This window comes from Aethalodelphis obliquidens, unplaced genomic scaffold (assembly GCF_003676395.1).
Source record: "Aethalodelphis obliquidens isolate GAN/ISIS:26980383/991018 unplaced genomic scaffold, ASM367639v1 scaffold9, whole genome shotgun sequence".
Lineage (NCBI taxonomy): Eukaryota > Metazoa > Chordata > Mammalia > Artiodactyla > Delphinidae > Aethalodelphis > Aethalodelphis obliquidens.
The window spans coordinates 48,315,311-48,332,100 of record NW_020837953.1 but is presented as its reverse complement, the minus strand read 5'-3'; the positions used below and the strand labels follow the sequence as shown (position 1 = coordinate 48,332,100).

The 16,790-nt window shown below is 64.1% G+C and overlaps 3 protein-coding genes across 15 annotated transcripts in view; 1 reads left to right on the top strand and 2 right to left on the bottom strand.

Annotated features, from left to right (window-relative positions):
* The window catches only part of ESPN (espin), a 31,888-nt gene extending 29,028 nt beyond the window's left edge, over positions 1-2,860 (top strand). The window contains exons 13-15 of the mRNA XM_027110361.1: positions 496-575; positions 666-677; positions 1,782-2,860. Of these exons, the coding sequence (XP_026966162.1) occupies positions 496-575; positions 666-677; positions 1,782-1,929 (240 nt within the window). The 3' untranslated portion in view covers positions 1,930-2,860. The remainder of the gene's footprint in view (positions 1-495; positions 576-665; positions 678-1,781) is intronic.
* A 33-nt stretch (positions 2,861-2,893) lies between these two features.
* On the bottom strand, positions 2,894-7,906 carry TNFRSF25 (TNF receptor superfamily member 25). Of its 4 annotated transcripts, none has more exons than XM_027110362.1 (10): positions 7,209-7,906; positions 6,554-6,671; positions 6,233-6,367; positions 5,719-5,886; positions 5,547-5,625; positions 4,731-4,786; positions 4,525-4,632; positions 4,301-4,338; positions 3,652-3,832; positions 2,894-3,480 (listed from the first exon to the last, which is right to left on the bottom strand). In XM_027110362.1, the coding sequence occupies exons 1-10, from the start codon at positions 7,248-7,250 to the stop codon at positions 3,158-3,160; spliced, it is 1,248 nt and encodes a 415-aa protein (XP_026966163.1). In that variant the 5' UTR covers positions 7,251-7,906; the 3' UTR covers positions 2,894-3,157. The 4 variants fall into 4 exon arrangements, 3 of the variants coding, with proteins under 3 accessions (XP_026966163.1, XP_026966164.1, XP_026966165.1); XM_027110363.1 differs by having other exon boundaries at positions 4,301-4,335; XR_003433467.1 differs by lacking the exon at positions 2,894-3,480 and having other exon boundaries at positions 3,719-3,832; positions 4,094-4,338.
* A 114-nt stretch (positions 7,907-8,020) lies between these two features.
* The window catches only part of PLEKHG5 (pleckstrin homology and RhoGEF domain containing G5), a 28,568-nt gene continuing 19,798 nt past the window's right edge, over positions 8,021-16,790 (bottom strand). For 6 of the 10 annotated variants that reach the window (XM_027110353.1, XM_027110355.1, XM_027110356.1 and 3 more), the window contains 18 exons: positions 16,675-16,735; positions 16,237-16,328; positions 15,652-15,788; positions 15,225-15,370; positions 14,431-14,643; positions 14,164-14,352; positions 13,765-13,860; positions 13,020-13,070; positions 12,543-12,692; positions 12,080-12,190; positions 11,795-11,944; positions 11,574-11,711; positions 11,288-11,407; positions 10,546-10,678; positions 10,337-10,452; positions 10,064-10,245; positions 8,819-9,595; positions 8,021-8,569 (listed from right to left, as the gene is read on the bottom strand). In XM_027110353.1, coding sequence (XP_026966154.1) covers positions 8,560-8,569; positions 8,819-9,595; positions 10,064-10,245; positions 10,337-10,452; positions 10,546-10,678; positions 11,288-11,407; positions 11,574-11,711; positions 11,795-11,944; positions 12,080-12,190; positions 12,543-12,692; positions 13,020-13,070; positions 13,765-13,860; positions 14,164-14,352; positions 14,431-14,643; positions 15,225-15,370; positions 15,652-15,788; positions 16,237-16,328; positions 16,675-16,735 — 2,872 coding nt within the window. In that variant the 3' untranslated portion in view covers positions 8,021-8,559. Of the gene's footprint in view, positions 9,596-10,063; positions 10,246-10,336; positions 10,453-10,545; positions 10,679-11,287; positions 11,408-11,573; positions 11,712-11,794; positions 11,945-12,079; positions 12,191-12,542; positions 12,693-13,019; positions 13,071-13,764; positions 13,861-14,163; positions 14,353-14,430; positions 14,644-15,224; positions 15,371-15,651; positions 15,789-16,236; positions 16,329-16,674; positions 16,736-16,790 lie in introns of all 10 variants that reach the window. The other 4 variants (XM_027110359.1, XM_027110350.1, XM_027110354.1 and 1 more) reach the window with 3 other exon arrangements.

The following is a 16,790-nucleotide window of genomic DNA, read 5'->3' as shown; positions in this document are numbered from 1 at the left end:
TGTGTTGGATGCCCCCACCCCCATGTCATTGCAGCCACACGATTGTAGAGCTAGCGTCTACCCGCTCTCAGAATAGGACAGGCATGGAAGAGAAGGTCCTTCACAGTGGAACCAGGGACCGGCCTGAGCCTCTCTGAGCAGGCAGGATCTGTGGAGGCCCACGTATGAGTCTGCCCAGAGATTCTGGGCCAGGGGCCTGGAGCCATCTATCCACCCCACCCTGCCCCCCGCCCCCCACCCTGGGGAGTCTCCCCCTCTGCTCCTCTCCTACGCCTCCTACACTCAGCTCTGACCTCTCTGGCGCCGCCTCTGGGACACGGGGGCCTGAGTCCCCATCCATTTGCCCTATAGAAGGGCATCAAAAGAGTCTCTTCCTGTGACCCCATCTGTGTCCCGTTGTCCCTGACTCAGGCAGCTCCCCTGGGTGGGGGAACACCCCCGCTGACCCCCGTGTCCCAGCCCATGCTGGCCCTGAAGCCTTGTGCTGTGTTTCAGGAGAAGGAGGAGGAGGCCTGGCTGGCCAGCATGCCCGCCTGGAGGCGGGACATCCTGCGGAAGAAGCTGGAAGAGGAGAGGTGAGCTGAGGAAGATGCGGGGCTTGGCAGGGTGTCTTGAGCGTGTCCCTGAGGTGGTGGTGCCAACTAACGCCATCTCTTTTCTTCCAGGGAGCAGAAGCGGTGAGTGTGGGGCTGGGCCCAACCTGTGTCCCCTCCCCCCACCCAGTCACAGTCCTTTGGCCCCTTCCTCCAGCCCCAATCTTGAGCGCATCCCCTTGTCACTCAGCCCTGTTAGCACAGTGTCTTTGCTCCCAGTAATGCCGCCAGACCCCTCTCCCCCAGGAACTTACCCACTGCACCTCAAAGTCTTGCTCTTACGCTGTAATGACCTGTCCCCAATTACCCAGCCCCCATCTCCCGTTAACCTAGCCTTTCTGCCTTGCAGTTAACCCAGCCTCAGTATCGATAACCTAGAGCATCTGCCCCTCAGATCTTTAGTTTCTGCCCTCAGTAATCTAGCCGAGTGCTGTCTGATAGATGTATCAGTTGAGCCACATATGTGATATTAAATTCCGCCGCCACTGAAAAAATAAAAAGATGAGTGAACTTAATAGTCTATCTTAACCCAATAATAATTATGAAAATCATTGAGATGTCTTACACTCTTTTTTAAAACTAAGTCTGCGAGATGCGATGAGCATTTGCACCTACACTGCATCTCAGTCCCAACATTTCGTATGCTCAAACAGCCACACGTACTGAGCGGCTACCTCATCAGCAGTGCAGATCTAGCCATGGTCTAATAACCTGTCCCTAATCACCCACCCCTGTCTCCCAATGATGTGGCCCCTCTGTTCCCCAGCAGCGAAACCCCAGTCCCCAGGAACTTGGGTCCTAGCCCCTGCACCACGCCCTCCTCACTCTCTGTCACACTGTGACCCAGCACCTCTGTTTCCAGTAACACCCCCAGCCAGCAATAACCCAGCTACAGCCTCTCACTTTCCCAGCTCCTGTGTGTCCCCCAGTGACCCCAGTCTGCCCCCAGTCAAGCTCCTCTGTCCCCAGCAATCCCGCCCACATGCCTCCTAACCCACCCCCTGTCCCCAGTCACCTTCTACCCCTACAACCCATTGCCCTGCCCACCATTCATGAGTGCCTCTGTCCCCAGCAACCCAGCCCCTGCCCTCAGTAACCCACTCCTTGCCACTGGTGACCCCCCCCCAAATGGGGCCTGGCCCACCCTCTCACCCTTGCCCGGGACTGTGCCCCCCACCCCATGCCCAGGAAAGAGGAGGAACGACAGAAGCAGGAGGAGATGCAGCGGGAGAAAGAGCAGTCGGAGAAGCTGCGGACGCTCGGCTACGACGAGAGCAAGCTGGCGCCCTGGCAGCGACAGATCATCCTGAAGAAGGGGGACATCGCTAAGTACTAGACGCCGCCCTCTTGCTCGCAGCCTCGCGAGCTTGGGGCCGCCCCCAGACCCCGCCCCAGCCTGCCAGGCCCGGGCCGAAGGGCTGGGAGCCGCGCCGCCCTCCCCTCCCGCGCTGGAACCCCTCCTTGACCCCTACCCCGGGCACCCCCCTTCCCCCGCACCCGCATCCCCAGCCCCGGGCGACGCTGGAGCGCGCCCGCCGCCGCAGTCGCCCAGAAAAAGTGCCCAAGCTGTTGACGCAAAAAGACGCTGCTTATTTGCATGCCTACTTACGTATATTTGCATGTTCGTTGAATGTCAAAGTGTGCAGAGCTCTCCCCAGCCCCGTGGGTGGTGACCTTGGTTTCCTGCGGGTCGCGCGCCCTGCTGCCGCCCCCTCCCCTGCACCCCGGAACCCGCGTCGCTGGCGCATCCTGGGCGGAGGCAGGCCCCGCGCTCGGGGAAGGGGTTTTCCTCTCTCCCTGACCCAGATCAGCGCCCGGCCTAGCCCCGGCCGCATTTCCCATCCCCGCCGAGGGTTTCCTCTCAGTCATTTGTTTACCAGAAACGATGAAAACTGCAAACTGCCCGTCGGGACAGCGTTGCTGCTCCCGGCGCCCCACCTCCAAGTCTGCGCGCCGTCCCCAGCCAGGCCCCGCACTCCCCGGACGCTTTCACGGTCCTGGTGGAGTGAGTGGAGGACGAGGGATCCTGAAGCTGTGTCTCCAACTGCTGCCTCCCCGGTCCCTGCCATCTCGCACCCGCATTAAAGCTCTCTCAGCCGCCCGGGGCTTATGCTCACTCTAACTCGTCGTCACCGCGACTTCCTCTCCTCGGGGTAACTGGGCCACGGCGGAGCTGGAGGGGCAGGCTTGGGCTAAGGGCCACACTGGCCTCCGCCGTGGGTGGCAAGACTTCTGGCCCTTTCGACGCCCCTGGGAAAACCAAGCCTGGGCCACTTAACACCCCCAGTCCCGCGGAAACACCAAGCGGCAGCTTTTCTTCATAGATTTTTAATAATACCAAGGCCTCAGCCAAACACAGGCCGAAAAACAGCTGATGGTCGTTGGCGCTTCCTCGCCTTAACTGGAAACTTGGGGGTGCACAGGGGTGAGGCTGGCTGGCGCTGCTACGCAGGGCCGTGCCAGGGGCTTAATAAGTGACATTAAATGTCTACACGCATAAGTAACCGTACTTAGGGCTTCTGCAAGGGCCACCAGAGCCTCGCAGTGGCGGGTGGGCCCCGGCGTCACGGGCCACGCTGCAGGCGGCTCCGCAGGTCCTCGGCGCAGCCGTCTAGCCCCATGCGCTCCAGGGCGGCGTAGACGGCGCCCAAGCCCGCGGGCTGCTGTTGGCGCCAGCGCTTGAGCATCTCGTACTGCTGGTCGCGGAAGCGCCCGACCTCCACCTCCACCGCCTCGATCTCCGCCTCGCGCAGCCCCAGCGTGCGCACGAACTCCTTCCAGCGCCGCGCGGGCACCGCGTCCATCACGTCGTAGAGCTGCGGGCCCGGCTGGAGCATGGCGGCCGCCGAGCCTGCAGGGGACGCCGGCGAGGGCGGGGGCGGCGGGCCTGCGGCCAGAGAGAGCCAATGGGGAATGCGGGCAGGGGCCCCGCCGGGCAGGGAGGTCCGCCTGGTCAGTTAGGGGACGGGAAGTGGGCAAGTGGCCTCAGGAAAGCACAGCTTATCACCTCGGACTCAGGAGAATGGGGTCAAGGCCTCAGGCCCCTGAAATCCCTTACCAAGAGCTCTGCTGGGCAGCTGGTCCCAGGACCATGTCACCTCCGGGCAGGGCGCCTCCTGGGCCTGGGGAGAGCCAGAGGTCCAGCTGCTGCCTATCAGCTGGACGGTGCAGACCTTCTCGCCGCTGCTGGGTGTTACCAGAAGGGTGGGGCTGCTGTCCGGGGGTGAGAGGTGGGTGGCCTGGAAGCCAAGAGAGGCCCCAGGTCAGCCTCGCTTGCCTGACTCTGGGGTCTCTGGCCGAGGGTGGGCATCCCTGGCTCAGTCAGCAAACATCCCGTGGTGCCACCTCCCCCGGTGGCCATGCTCTCTCACTGTGACCCAGTAGAAGAGCTATCCTGCCTGGAACGCCCTGCCCCTGCTGCCCTCTCCTTGTTCCGCCAGCCCTGGTAGAGGCCTCACCGTGGTGACACTCTTCCTACTGAGCTGTTCGCTCCTGTTTACCTGTCTGGACCCCCGTAGACTCAGAGCCACCTGAGGACGGGCCCTGAGCTGCTCTCACTCGCTGATAACTCAGCACATGTGTTCGTGAGGTCTACTCCGTGCCAGCTACCAGGCGCCGCGCTGGGATCACGAGTTATAATAAGGCCCAACCGCTCAGCTCCGGAAGGCTTGTTCACGCTCATCCTAGAACACTACTGAGAATCTTACCTGCAGCGAGGTCAGGGCCTCCACCCCAGCTTCACCTGCTGAGAGACACCAAGAGAGTTTAATCAGCAACCAGGCAAGGCTCCGGAACCTGCGTCCCTCAGCACCCACTCCCGGCGCTCCCTGCCTCAGTTTTCCCCCACTGGATCAGGCTGAATGGGCTTTGGGCTACCCACCCTGACCCCAGGCCTCTAGGAACGTGGGCGCGCGCGCGCACGTGCGCTTACCAGGAACTATGGCCTTGCAAGGCTGGCAGCGGCGGTATGTGTAGGTCAGGGCGGCACCAAGCAGGAGTGGGACCACCAGGGCTGCCAGGAGCACCTGGACCCAGAACACTGAAAGAGCAGCTGGTGGGTGGCGGGTGGCAGCCGTCCCCCACCCTCCCCTCGGCCCATCCCAGCTCTCCCACTGGCATCTCCATTTCACCACCTACCCTGCCTCCAGCCACAGACAGCCACACAGGGCCCAGGACAGCCCCCAAGGGTGCTCCTGCAAGGGGAGGGGATGCGGTGGAGGGTGAGGGAGTACACACCGGGGGGAGGGGGTGGGACTGCTCAGGACCACCTGACATCTTCTCCATCCTGGAGGCCCTTCCCTGCTGAAAGCCTCACTCTACCCAAGAATGTTCCCCAAATACTGCTGAAACGTCACTGGTGTCCATAACAGTAACAACAAACACTACTTACTGAGCTGCTTCTAGACTAGACTGAGGGTCACCAGAATGTCAACTCTGGGATTTGCCTGTTTTGTTCCCTGTTGTTTCCCCAGCACCTAGAACGGTGTCTGGAAATGATAGAAGCTCAAGAAACACTTGTGGAGCAGATGCGTGAGTAAAGTTAGTCACCCCTTAATCAGAGCCCTGGGGAGAGCCACTAACACTCCCACGTTCAGATGGGAGCCCACAGATCGGAGAGGCGAGGTAACTCGCCCAAGATCCCTCGAGAACAAGGCGCAGATCTTGAGTCTCAGCCCAAGTTTTGAAACTATATTAACGCGACTCTCTCTGTAAGTGACACATCCTATCCTTAACGTAGGGCTGGAAGGATTACTAAAGGAAAGTATGACATAAAGGGAAGATATGCCCCCTTATTTATCTGACATAAGGTGAATTCAAATTTCTCTTTACCATCCAGTGTTTGCCTGAGGGGGGACCCACTTACCATAGGGTCAAGCCCCCTCCTCCCTGACCCTCGATCCCCACTCTGCTCCCAGCCTCCCTTCCCCCAACCCAGGGCAGCCAGGAAGTTACATGGGACAGGACACGCAGCTGTTGCCGTATTCATAGAAGCCGGGCAGGCAGGTCCCACAGTGAGTGTCTCCGCTGGAACCTGTGGTCCGGGAGATGGTGCGGGTCAGGACGGGAGAGAAGGAGGCAGGGGAAGGGGGTGTGGGAGCAGACGGCCTGGATCGGGGGTACCCACAGGGGGCCCGCGTGCGGCGGTGCACGGCCTCACAGTCTGGGCACGGGTGGCAGCGAAAGGGAGAGCTGTGGGGACACTGGCTGACGACGCAGTCCATGAACCAGCCTGGCTTGCAGCCACAGTGGGTGTCCGCCACCGCAGAGCAGTTCTTCAGGGCCACCTGGGAGGCTGGCAGGGGAGACGGGGGAGAGCAGAGGCTGTCAGAGCCAAAGAGCCCCACAGAGAGGCAGGACACGTCCCCCGGAGAATGGAGATGAGGAGACCAGAGACAGGGCCACCCCCAAAGTGAGAGAAATGTGGAGATCACCACAGAGCAGAGGCTGGAAGGTCACCAGGATGAGAGGGCACAAAGGCATCCTGAGGCAGGACCAGGGTAGAGGGCCCCAGGGTGGGGTGCGCACAGGGCTCTCCCAGCCAAAGGCTGGGCTCGAGCCAGCCACTTTCTTCAGAAGGACCCCAGCCAGGGCTTGTCCTCCAGAGCCGCCCTGCCCCCAAGCACCAGGCAGCCCCGCACCTTCCTCATCACAGGCCTGGCAGCGGGCACAGCGGGTCTTGTGGTGGTTCTCCCAGGCCAGGAAGGTGCCCCGGGGGCACGGGAGACAGGTGGAGATGCCACAGGGCTTTGTGCAGGGGGCCTTCAAGTAGTGCCCTGTGGAACCCAGCCTGGGGTCAAAGAGGGCTGCCACCTCCCTATCCTGGGCTCCCTACTTCCCTCCCAGCTTCCCCTCGCCCCATCCCTGGCCTGCCTACCACCACTCCCCAGCCCTCCTGACCCCCGCCTGCCCCATTGGCCCTCACTTCCTGCCACGTCCCTCCCACTCCTTCAGCCGCTCACCTGCTGGGCAGCCCCCGCAGCAGACCAGACCACTCCTCATCTGGAAGCTGTGCACACAGTCACACCTGGGGCTGGGAGCGCTGCCCTGGCCCTGGGCACCCAGCAGCAGGAGGAGGGCCTGGGGGACAGGGGCTGCTGGCTCCCAGCCTGGCTGCCCAGGCCGGGGGCTCTCTCTACCCGGTCTCCCCAGCCTTCAGGGGCCCCAGCACTTGCCCACAGAGCAGCCCACTTCTCAGGTTCTTGCCCCAAAGGGGTGCCCATCGGTGGGGCTCTGGACTAACTTCCTTCCCCTGTGCACAGACCAGGCTTGGGAGGGGCAGAGAAGAGGGTTCCCGCCAGCCCCTCCCTCAAGACTGGGCAGCAGGCAGTCCCCACCCCCACCCACGCCCTTGCTAAGGTGGGGGGCCCTGATCTTTCTCTGCCTGGGGACCCCAGATCCCTCCCGCCCCGAGAGGGTGTTTCCTCTCGGCGGAAGGGCCCCACCCCGGCTGAACCTCTAACTTAGGTCGGAAGAGGGGCCGGCCCAGCCCCCAGCGAGGCAGGATCGGAGGCTCCTATCCCCACCCCCACCCCATCCCCGCGTCCCCTTCCTCCGCCGCCTCGGGGACTCAGGCCCCGGCCAGGCTCGAGGTCGTGCCCCCGCGACCCCACTCACCGCAGCCAGCGCCGCCGCACACGCCCCGGGCCGCGGCTCCATGGCCCTGGGCGCCACGCTGGGCCCTCGACCCGACCCGGTCTTCCCCGCTCCGCCCGCCACGGGTAGGGCCCGGGCCGGCGCCCGCAGGCCCGCCCCGCCCACCCCGCGCCGCCCGAAGAGCCCGCCTAGGGGGAGGGGAGGGGGAGAGGGAGGGCGCAGGGCGGGGCCGCCGGTACCAGGAAGCGAGCCCCCAGGCCGAAGCCCGCACCTGAGCTCACCTGAGGCGGTTGGTGGGCAAGGTGCACACAGCACAGGGCTGCAGCCAGGTCCCACGCCTGGGTGCTAGCTTCAACCCTGAGACCACCGCTTCCTAGGGAGGCGACCTCCCCTCTCTGGGCCTCAGAGCCCGCCCTCAGCCATGAGGGGTTGGGCCAGAAGTACACAGGTGGGAGACCCACCCTCCCCACGTACTGCGTGGCGTCCCCCCGCCCTGGAGGGGAGTCCTAGGGGGCACTTTCAGCAGAGCCTGAGACCACGGCCCACCCTGGCATAAGCTCAGAGGGGTGGCTCAGGGCGGGGCTCTCTAAGGTACCACGTGGGGGAGGGCACCTCGTGGGGGGCTCTAGTGGTGGGCCTCATGTCTGCGCAGGGGACAGGGGTTGATCTTGGGAGTACTAGTCAGGCGATCTCCGCCCGACTAATTCACTTCTGCTCCCACAGTCTCTTCCAGCGGGGCCCCACCAGAGGGAGGGGGCGGGAGCCCAGGGAGGCACCCAAGTGCACCTGAGTCCAGAAAGGGGGGCGTTCCAAAAGCAAAGGACTCTTTCCGGTGGAGTATATACAAGTCTTTATAAAAGAATCAAAAGCTCAATAAATATGCAACTTTACACAGAGCCCAGCCCAGGTCTGGGTGGGTGGGTAGGTGGGAGGGAGGGAGGGAGGGAGGGAGGGAGGGAGGGAGGCGAGGGCAGGGGAACCGTCCCATTGGGGCCAGATGAGGGTGGAGGTGGGAAGGGCTGCCTGGGATCCCAGCCCTGGAGCCCAGCCCAGAGGCTTGGAGCTGGTGACTCCGGGGGTATTGGGCAAGGGACCCTGCCTAGGCTGGGGGGCGGAGGCACAGGCAGGTTAGTGACAGTGGTGGCTGTAACAGGGCCCTGCAGCCTGGGCCTGGGCCTCTGCTGAGCCCTCCTCCACTTCCAGCCAGTCTGGCAAAGTGCAAATTGGGCCCTGGGGGCGGTGGCAGGGGTCCTGCCCAGCACTCTGGCTGGGGCACACATAAGGCAGCAGCTGGAGCAGGGGCCGGCACACCCCAGGAGGCGTGCTGTCTGCTGTCCCTTGGTCAGTGGCACCCCTGGGAGCCTCCCTCTGCTCAGACCTCCCTGCAGTGGAGAGGAGGGGAGAGATGGGCCTTCCTTGGCTGAAGGCATCCGGAGGGGCTCCAGCCACCCTCTCCTCCCGACCGGGATCCTCAGGCCTCTTCTTCACCACTGCCCACTGTTTCCTCCTCACCAGGTGCTGAGGCTGGTCTCAGGCTCCCTCTCCCACACCCGTCCCCAAATGCCATCTGCTCCCCGCCATGATAGTGCCCCCAGCACACTGGGCCACCTGTCCCAGGCCAGGCCACTCACGAGGCAGTGAGGGTGGAGTTAAGCAGCAGGGTGGTCCTGATTCGGTAGAGCTGGGCCAACGTCAGCTTCCTGTGCTGGGCAGAGGTCCCTGGGGGGGGCTCAGGCTGGACCCTGGGCGAGGCCCCCGAGGACAGCTCTCTGCTCCTCCTGGTGGGTCCTTTGGGCTCCCCAGCTGGGCAGCCGGCTCCACCCTCCAGCTCTGACAGCTCGGGGCCACTGCCAGGGCCTGGTGCCCCCTGGCAATCCCAGCTGGGCCCAGCTTCCTGAGGGGAGCCCCGAGTCCTGGTGCCAGGGACGGTAGCAGCCAAGCAGAGTTCCGACAGGCTGCGGCTAGGGGCTGGGGGTGCTCCACGGGTGGTGGCCCCCGACAGCAGCTGGAGGAGACTGGCCTCAGATTTGGACTTGAGCAGGTGGGGCAGACAGGGCAGCAGCTGGACAGGAGTGCGTCGGCGGAGGCGGGGCGAGGGTGGGGGTGAAGGGGCTCGCGATGACTCTGGGGGCCGGAGTGCTGGCTCCACCGTAGGGGCCGGGGCCATAAAGTCTTGCAGGGAGGTCGGGGAGAGGGTGCCGTAGGCGGAGTCTATAGAGCAGGAGCGGCCATCCACTGGGCCCAGGGGCAGCAGCTCGCTGGTGGGCGTGACAGACGAGGCGGTGGTGCCGAGAGAGGTCTCGTCTGATTGGGAGCTGAAGGGGCCGCCCTCGAACTCGGGAGAGGACAGCATCCCCCCAGGCTCCACCACCACCATGGCCAGGGTCTCCGTGGAGCCATCCGAGACACTGTGGAGCCGAGATGAGAGTCAGCCCAGCCCAAGGAAACCGCGATGGCCTGGTGCAGCCCATGCTGGGCACTGCAGAAGTCTACAGCCTCTGCCCTCCTGGAGCTCAAGGCTCAAGAGATAGCAAGCAGGTGGCACCTGAGCCCGCAACACAGGTATCAGTAATGGTGTCTGTCGCGACCACAGCATCTCCTGTTGGATACAGGCTAAGAATCTTGAGCTCAGCTCCAGGCAGCTACCACTAATGTATCAGATTTGGCACTCAAGTTGAAAACCGTTTGCCATCCTCCCCCGGACTCTGGTGGGAGACAGAGCCCCTGTCCCCACCCCCACTGGGTTCACATCATAAAGCCATTCAGAGGAAAGGGGTGTGACCAGCCCTGTCCAGTGCTAATGGCCTCGGGGTCCAGAGTCCTGGCTGGAGTACCTGCCCTGCTCTGGCTTGCTGGGGGGTCCTGGGCGAACGTACCAGCGCTGCGAGTCGAGGCTGCTGCTGCTTTTGCGCAGGGCGGTAGGGGAACTGGCAGCCGATGCGCTGCTCTCCCCTCCTTCCTCGTCCTCGTCCTCCGGCCCGTCCTCCTCCTCTTCCAGGCTCTGCAGGTGCTGCTGGCTGCCTGGGTGCTCCTGCACACGCAGCTGCTGAAGCTGGCTCTGCGGGGGTGGGTGCGCAGGGCCCCAGCGGGCTGTGAGCAGCGATCCCCACCACGCTGCCCTGCCAGCCTGCCCACCGCTCTGCTCTCACCTGGGCATCGTAGATGGCGTCCACCCAGCCACGGCACAAAGCCTGGCCGCTGGCCTGGAACGTGTAGGCCCCCACAGCACTGTGGAACTCGTTCAGGTAGATGAGAAGGAAGGACCCTGGTTAGGAAGGGCTCGCCTCAGTGCTGGCTGAGACCACGGCCCCCGCCCGTCCCAGGCCCTGCCCAGGGCTGGCGGGGCCGGGCTCCTCACCAGGGTCCCGAAGCTCCCGGCACACGATCTTTTCCACCAGCAGTGGTGGCCTGATCACCTTGGTCCTCTCTGCCTTCTTCACTGCCTTGGTCACCAAGAGCAGGTCGGTGAAGAGGAAGCAGTACACGTCCATCTGGGGGATGGGAGGCCGTAGGATCAGAAGCCAGAGGTCAGGGCCAGGGCAGGGACCCTCAGCCTGTCTGCGGCCACACCCTCTCCTGGGGGTACTGGTGTCAAACACCTCCCTTCCCCCACTCCCCACGAATCTGAGAGTAAACTTCAAATGAAGGGCGAGCCGATTTTCTTTCATCAAGCTATATACTTGTGATTTATGCCCGTTAAAAGTTTACATGAAAGAGGAAAAGGAAGGTGGTTTTAAAATCACGCTTTGTAGGCTCTGGGTTACACAGTGCCTGAAACATTCATAGCTCAGTAGCAAGACGCTGGGCTGTTCCTGTCCTGCTCACGGAAGGTGCCCCCTCCTTCCCACCAGGAACACATGTGGCACTGGCAAGTGGGCTAGAATGGCACCTGAGGGGCTGGGACCCGGCTGCTGTATTTGTAAAGAGTAAACTGCAGCCAGATTATCATCCCTCAGACAATCACAAAAGTCACCAGTTCTTAACTTGCCACCCAGGTGACTGGGCCCCTAAGAACCACAAGCGGTCCCAAGGAAGGGGTGTTCGAAACCCACAGGGTGAGAGGGGGTGGGGCGAGGGCCCTGGGTGTGGGGTGGAGTCACCTTGCTGTCCTTCCCCTCCTTCATCCTCAGGCTCCCTTCCAGCAGCAGCTGGCGTGTCTCCTCAGGGGAGGCGCCAGGGATGGGTGCTGTCAGGTCCAGATGTAGAAATTCCTTCAGGAGCTGGGGGTTTGGGGGGGCAGGTGCAGGAGAGGTCAGAGTCTGCCTCCTCATCTCAGCGGGGAGTCTTCCAGAGAGATTCCCAGCGTAGCCTCCCGTCTGTCTGCCAGTTTGGCCCTTCCTCGCTCCCAGCAGGGCCAGCGACCCCCGCACAGACGGAGGCGCCCACCTTGTCCACCTCGTCGTTGCTGCCCTCCACCACCTCGTAGGCGTCGATGCGGCTCACCACGGCCGCCAGCCGCTGCCTCTCCTGTCGCTGCCGCATGCACGTGTTCACGTGGTGGATGAAGCGCTCCACCGAGCCGATCTACGGGTGGGCCAGGGCAGTTCAGGTACAGGGCCGGGAGGGGCCGCAAGCCAGGGAAGGCCCCTGCCCGCCGCTCCAGTTACCATGGTGACGACGGCCTCCTTGGCGCGCGGCTCGTCGGTCTTCCTTAGCACCGACTTGAGCAGCAGCGGGTACTTGGTGAGCCGCTGGTGGGGCTTGGCCAGCATGTCGCTCAGCTTCAGCCGCTGGCACTGCTGGTGCTTCTCGGCCCACTGCGGCGGGGAGGGGGAGGCAGGGGCGGGGCTCATGGCAGGCCACGCCCAGCGCCAGCTCCCCCCTGCACCTGCCGCCCAGGTGGGCCCACCGTCCTGTGCCCGGGCCCAGCAGCGAGCCCCACCCGCCCTCACCGTGACGTAGGCCCGGAAGAGGTCGTTGTCGCGTAGTAGGCCCCGCATGTACTCCATGCAGCCCTCCTCCTCCATGCAGTATCGGATGTAGGGCTTGAAGAGGGAGCCGAACTGGCGCAGGGCGAACAAGCACAGCACCCGTTACCGCGCACTCCCCGAGGGCTGGGCCCGGCAGGCACTCGCTCTTCCTTACTGCCTTTCGCGACCACCGCAGGGGGCAAGCTTATCCTTGTTTTCCACGTGAGGAAACTGAGCCTCAGCGAAAGCGATCACCCTCGGCCAGGTAGCAACGGTACACGGCCAGGTGGGGTTCACACCAGGGCAACCGATTCTGAATTCCACGCCTCTGACCACTAAGGGTCATTCGGGCCATCGGTCAGGGGGAGGCTGGGGTGGTGGGCAGATAGCATCGACGCCCCAGCCCCGCCTCAGTGTCCCTGCCTGCGTCCGACCCGGCCCGTACCATCTTAAAGCCTTTGAGGAAATCCCCGGGCTGCAGCAGCGCCCGCGTGCGCCGCGCCTTCTCCAGCACTGGCGCCATCACGCTGCCCCACAGCCCGCGGTGCAGCCGCGCGATCTCCGGGACGTTGCTGAACAGGCGCTCCGCCTCCACCTGTGGGTGGGCGGGAGGTGCGTTCGGCCCCGCCCCTCTACCGGGCCCCGCCCCTAGCCATCCCCCTCCCCTCCCCTCCCACCATCCGCAGGCCCCGCTCCCACCTTTCTTCAGCACGCCCCCATCCCCACCCCCTGGTTCCAGGCCCCGCCCCCTCACATACGCCGTCGTTGGCTCCGCCCCCCGGCCGCCCCACCCCCTGAGGCCAGGCCCCACCCCTCACCTACTCCACCAGTCAGCCCCCGCCCCTGTCTGTCCCCTCCCTTGCTCCAGCCCCCCCCCGCTACTTTCTGGTACTGTCCCCCCCACCCCCAGGCCCTGTCGCACCTCACACAGCAGCCCTGACTCTTGCAGATTCAGGAGGCAGCACAGGAACAGCTGTGGGGGGCAGGGAGCACTGCAGCTGGTGGGGGGGGGGTCCCAGTCCCGACGCCCCACCCAGACTCTTAGGCTCCCCTCTACCCCTTCCCCATCCTGGGAGTGCCTGAGGCAGCCTGGGACAGAGAGGGTTCACGCTTTGAGAAAAGACGTTCCCCACGGCCCACCTGGGGGTGCCCCTGCCCAGGCCCCTCCTGGAGGGAAGCTCTGGACACTGCCCTTGCAGCCACACCTGGAACTCTCTCCTCCACCTGTGCCCTGGCTCAGTCCGGAGTTTCTGCCCGGAGGGTGCCTTCCTTGAACCCACAAGCCCAGGACAGGTGCTCCCCCAAGGTCGAAGTCCCTACACACAGCCCCCAGTGCCTACCCATTCTGCCTCTTCGTCTAGGGTGTGGGCTGCTGGGCACCTGGCACATAGCAGGTGTTTAGAAACAGCCGATGAAAGGATGAGTCAAAGGATGAGGTCTGTATTAATCAGCTCAACCTGGCAAACTCGCCCCAAGCCCCCTCGCAGGTTCCCCGGGGCCCCTGGGAATCACCTCCACCCCAGGGTGTGGCCCTTCTCCCACTTCCCTTCCCCTCTGTTGCTTGGCACCTCCTTCTTCTGCAAAGGCCCAAACTCTGCTCAGGGGCACCCAGAGGAGGCCACGGGGGGCGGGTAGGCGGGGTGGCTCTGGGCCCACCCCATACTCACGTTGGTGATCACCCTCAGTTTCTTAATGTAGGAGGCCTCTGTGTGCAGGAGCTCCCACACCGCCTCCTGCTGGTGGCACTGCCGCCGGGTCAGCTTCTGTGGGAAGGGCAGGGTATCTCCAGGAGCCCCCACGTGTGCCGGGATGGCCGGAGCAGGGGGAGAAGGGTGAACGGCCCTGCACGCAACCTTTTTCCCAGCTGAGACACAGAGGTCCCCCAAGTTCTGGGCCAGGCACAGTTTCACCTTGCCTGAGTTCCTCCAAAGCGGGTTAACGGTGAGAGCAGCCTGGCAGGGCTGTCCCATGGAACATCCCGTCGCCCTAGGAAGGGCCCCGTGGAGCAGGGGGATAACGTGCCCCTTTCCCTGAGGAGGGAGGGGAAGGCCTCGGGCGGCACCCACCTCGTGGCCATCGATGAGCTCCCGCCAGCTGTCCTCCAGCCGCAGGCAGGCGTCGTCCTCGTACTCCTCTTCGTCACCTTCCTCCTCCCATGAGTCATGGTCAAAGCACAGCCTCCGGGGCAGCCTGGGCAGCCCAAAGAGGCTGTAGGCGTGCAGCTTGCCCTCCAGCTGCTCCAGCTTGGCCACCTCCTGAAAGGAGGCCTGTGGTCAGGGTCGGGGGTCAAGGCCAGCCAGCTGCCCTGCCCCAGGGCCCACGGGCCCACGTACCCGGCCGAAGGCGCTGGTGCTGGGGCCTGAGCTGAAGAAGCCGCTGAAGCGACTGGCCGCCCGGTTCTTCCAGCTGTCACTGCCGCCACTGCTGCTGCTGCCGCTACTGCTGCCGCTGGGCAGAGAGCAGCTGGAGGGCGCTGGGGGCTCCTGCCCAGGGATGCTCGCCTCCCCCAGGAACTCCGACATGTTCTTGCGTCGGCGGCCAGGGGCCTGGTCAGGGAGCGGGCGTCAGGGCCAGACCCCCACAGCCCCACCCCATGGTGGGTTTCCAGGACCTCGGCCAGCCTGGGAGGCAGGAGGGTCTCTGCACACCCCCGCACCCTGGGGCGCCGCCTCTCCTGAGACCTACACGTGCTCTGGGGGCCGGAAGGTCCAGACAGACGCAGCTGGATCCCCCTCCCGCCTGCCGCCCCAGCCAGCAGCATGAAGCAGGTGGGGAGAACACACAGAGGCACACACACACACTCAGACGCACTCAGCAGCCCAGGTCCAAGTGGATCCCCGACACACACTCATGAACACAACCAGTGACACACAAAGTCGCGCTCCCCACGCGATGCCTGCTTAGACACACACACACACACACACACACTCCTCGGGCACAAGCAGACTCTCAGAGACGAGGCCCATCACCGTGGGGTATGGTTAGATCCAGGGAGGGCCCCGTATCCTCAAAGCCAGCCCCATTTCCCAGAAGCGGAAAGTAAAGCCCCCAGAGGGAGCAGCGAGGCGCCCAGGTGACCTCCCCCTGGCCCCTCGCCGTCCCCAGGCCTGACACAGCCCCTCCTCACCAGGATGTCCAGGCTCTCCCGGCGGCTCTGCGGGTCCACACGCTCCTGGGTGGGGGGCCCAGCCCCGGCTGGCCGCAGGATTGGCAGACTCAGGGACTTGGAGTCCTTCACCCCCTGCTCCACCTTCCCCTCGTCCCCTGGCTTGGCTGGGGTGGCATTAGGGACAAGTAGAGGTCCTCAACGCCCAGGCCCAGTGGAGAAGGGGGCCCCAGTACCCTCTTCCCCAAGGATCCAAACCAAGGCCTGGCTGCCCTCCCCTGAAGCCCCGCCCTGCCAACGCCTGGCACTGCCGCCCAGCAGAGACACCTGTATGGTAATGAGCTTGCTCAAGGCCATGGCCAATGGGAACCTGAGCCTGGGAAGAAGCACCCTCCCCAAGGGACCCAGCCATGCCCCAGCTACCCGGCCCATCTAGTCATCTGCTCACCTTTGACCCGCAGGTAGTGTCCCCCGAACCTGTAGGCCTCAAAGGTGAGGGACAGGGGCGTGTTGGACTGGTCCAGGTAGATATCCACTTTGCCCAGCGCAATGCCCTTCCTTTCAAATACTGGCAGCAGCACCTCCCTGCCCGGGACAGGAGGTGCGCGTGTGCTGGGGGCAGTCACGCGAACCTCCACCCTGTCCACAGCCCCAGCACCACCCTGCCCGCCCAAAGGGAAAAGGAGACACCCAGGGGATCACACACAGGTCCGTGTGCACACACACACCTGTCCACAGAGGTTCACGCTCCTGCGTGTGTCTACACACGAGACGACACGCCCCTGCCCTCACACGTTCACGTCTGCACTCCAGGGCAGACAGACACCATCGCGTGTCCGTCGACACCCGTTCACCCCCGCAGGACTAGGCCACGCGCAGGGGCTGGGACACAAACACGGCACCCAGGCCCTCACTGCACATGGGTGGGGTGCCCACAGGTGGGGGACATGCTTGTTCACAGGCCACCACACATAGTCACACCTGCAGGAGGCCACACCTGCCCCCCAGCCCCGTTCTCCCCACCAAGCCCTACCCCAGCGACTTCTTCTTCATGGCTGGTACGATCTCTGTCTCGATATCCACGTTCAGGTCAAATTTCAGCGTGAAGCACTCCTTGCTTGGGTCCTGACAGGACAGGGGGTCTCAGTTCTGCACCCCTCGCCCCCTAGCCTCCCCACCCCAGGGTTCCGGATGGGAGCCCCAGCAGGGAAGTGAACGCAGGGATCTCCCAGCCCTCTTCCGTCCCAGGGAGGCACCCGGCATCCCTCCGTGGAGGCAGGGGCTGCTGGAGCATCCCCCACCCGGGCTAAGGTAAGCAGGGCTGGGCTACAGGGCTGGGTGGCAAGGGAGGGACACGTTCACTCCAGGCCCCCTCCCTGGTCCTGGAACTTAGAGCAGACGGGCCCAGCCTTGGGAACGGAGGAAAGGGCCCGGGACGGGCAGAGGCTGTGGGCGCCTGGGGGCTCCTTACATCTGTGTGTCTCCTCCAGGCTTTCTTCTTGGAGAGCTTCAGGCCTGTGCTCTTCCGGTCCCTGCAAGGAAGCCGGTGAGGGCAGAGGTTGGAGGCGTGGGTGAGCACTCACCAGG

Bases quoted from the DNA above. Each gene is read 5' to 3' on its own strand.
- TNFRSF25 (XM_027110362.1), bottom strand. From the start codon at position 7,250: ATGGAGCCGCGGCCCGGGGCGTGTGCGGCGGCGCTGGCTGCG. The intron at 6,368-6,553 runs GTGAGCGGCTGA...TGGGTTCCACAG, and splicing joins CTGCGGGGGCTGCCCAGCAG to GGCACTACTTGAAGGCCCCC. The intron at 5,626-5,718 runs GTGGGTACCCCC...CCCGGACCACAG, and splicing joins CCGCCGCACGCGGGCCCCCT to GTTCCAGCGGAGACACTCAC.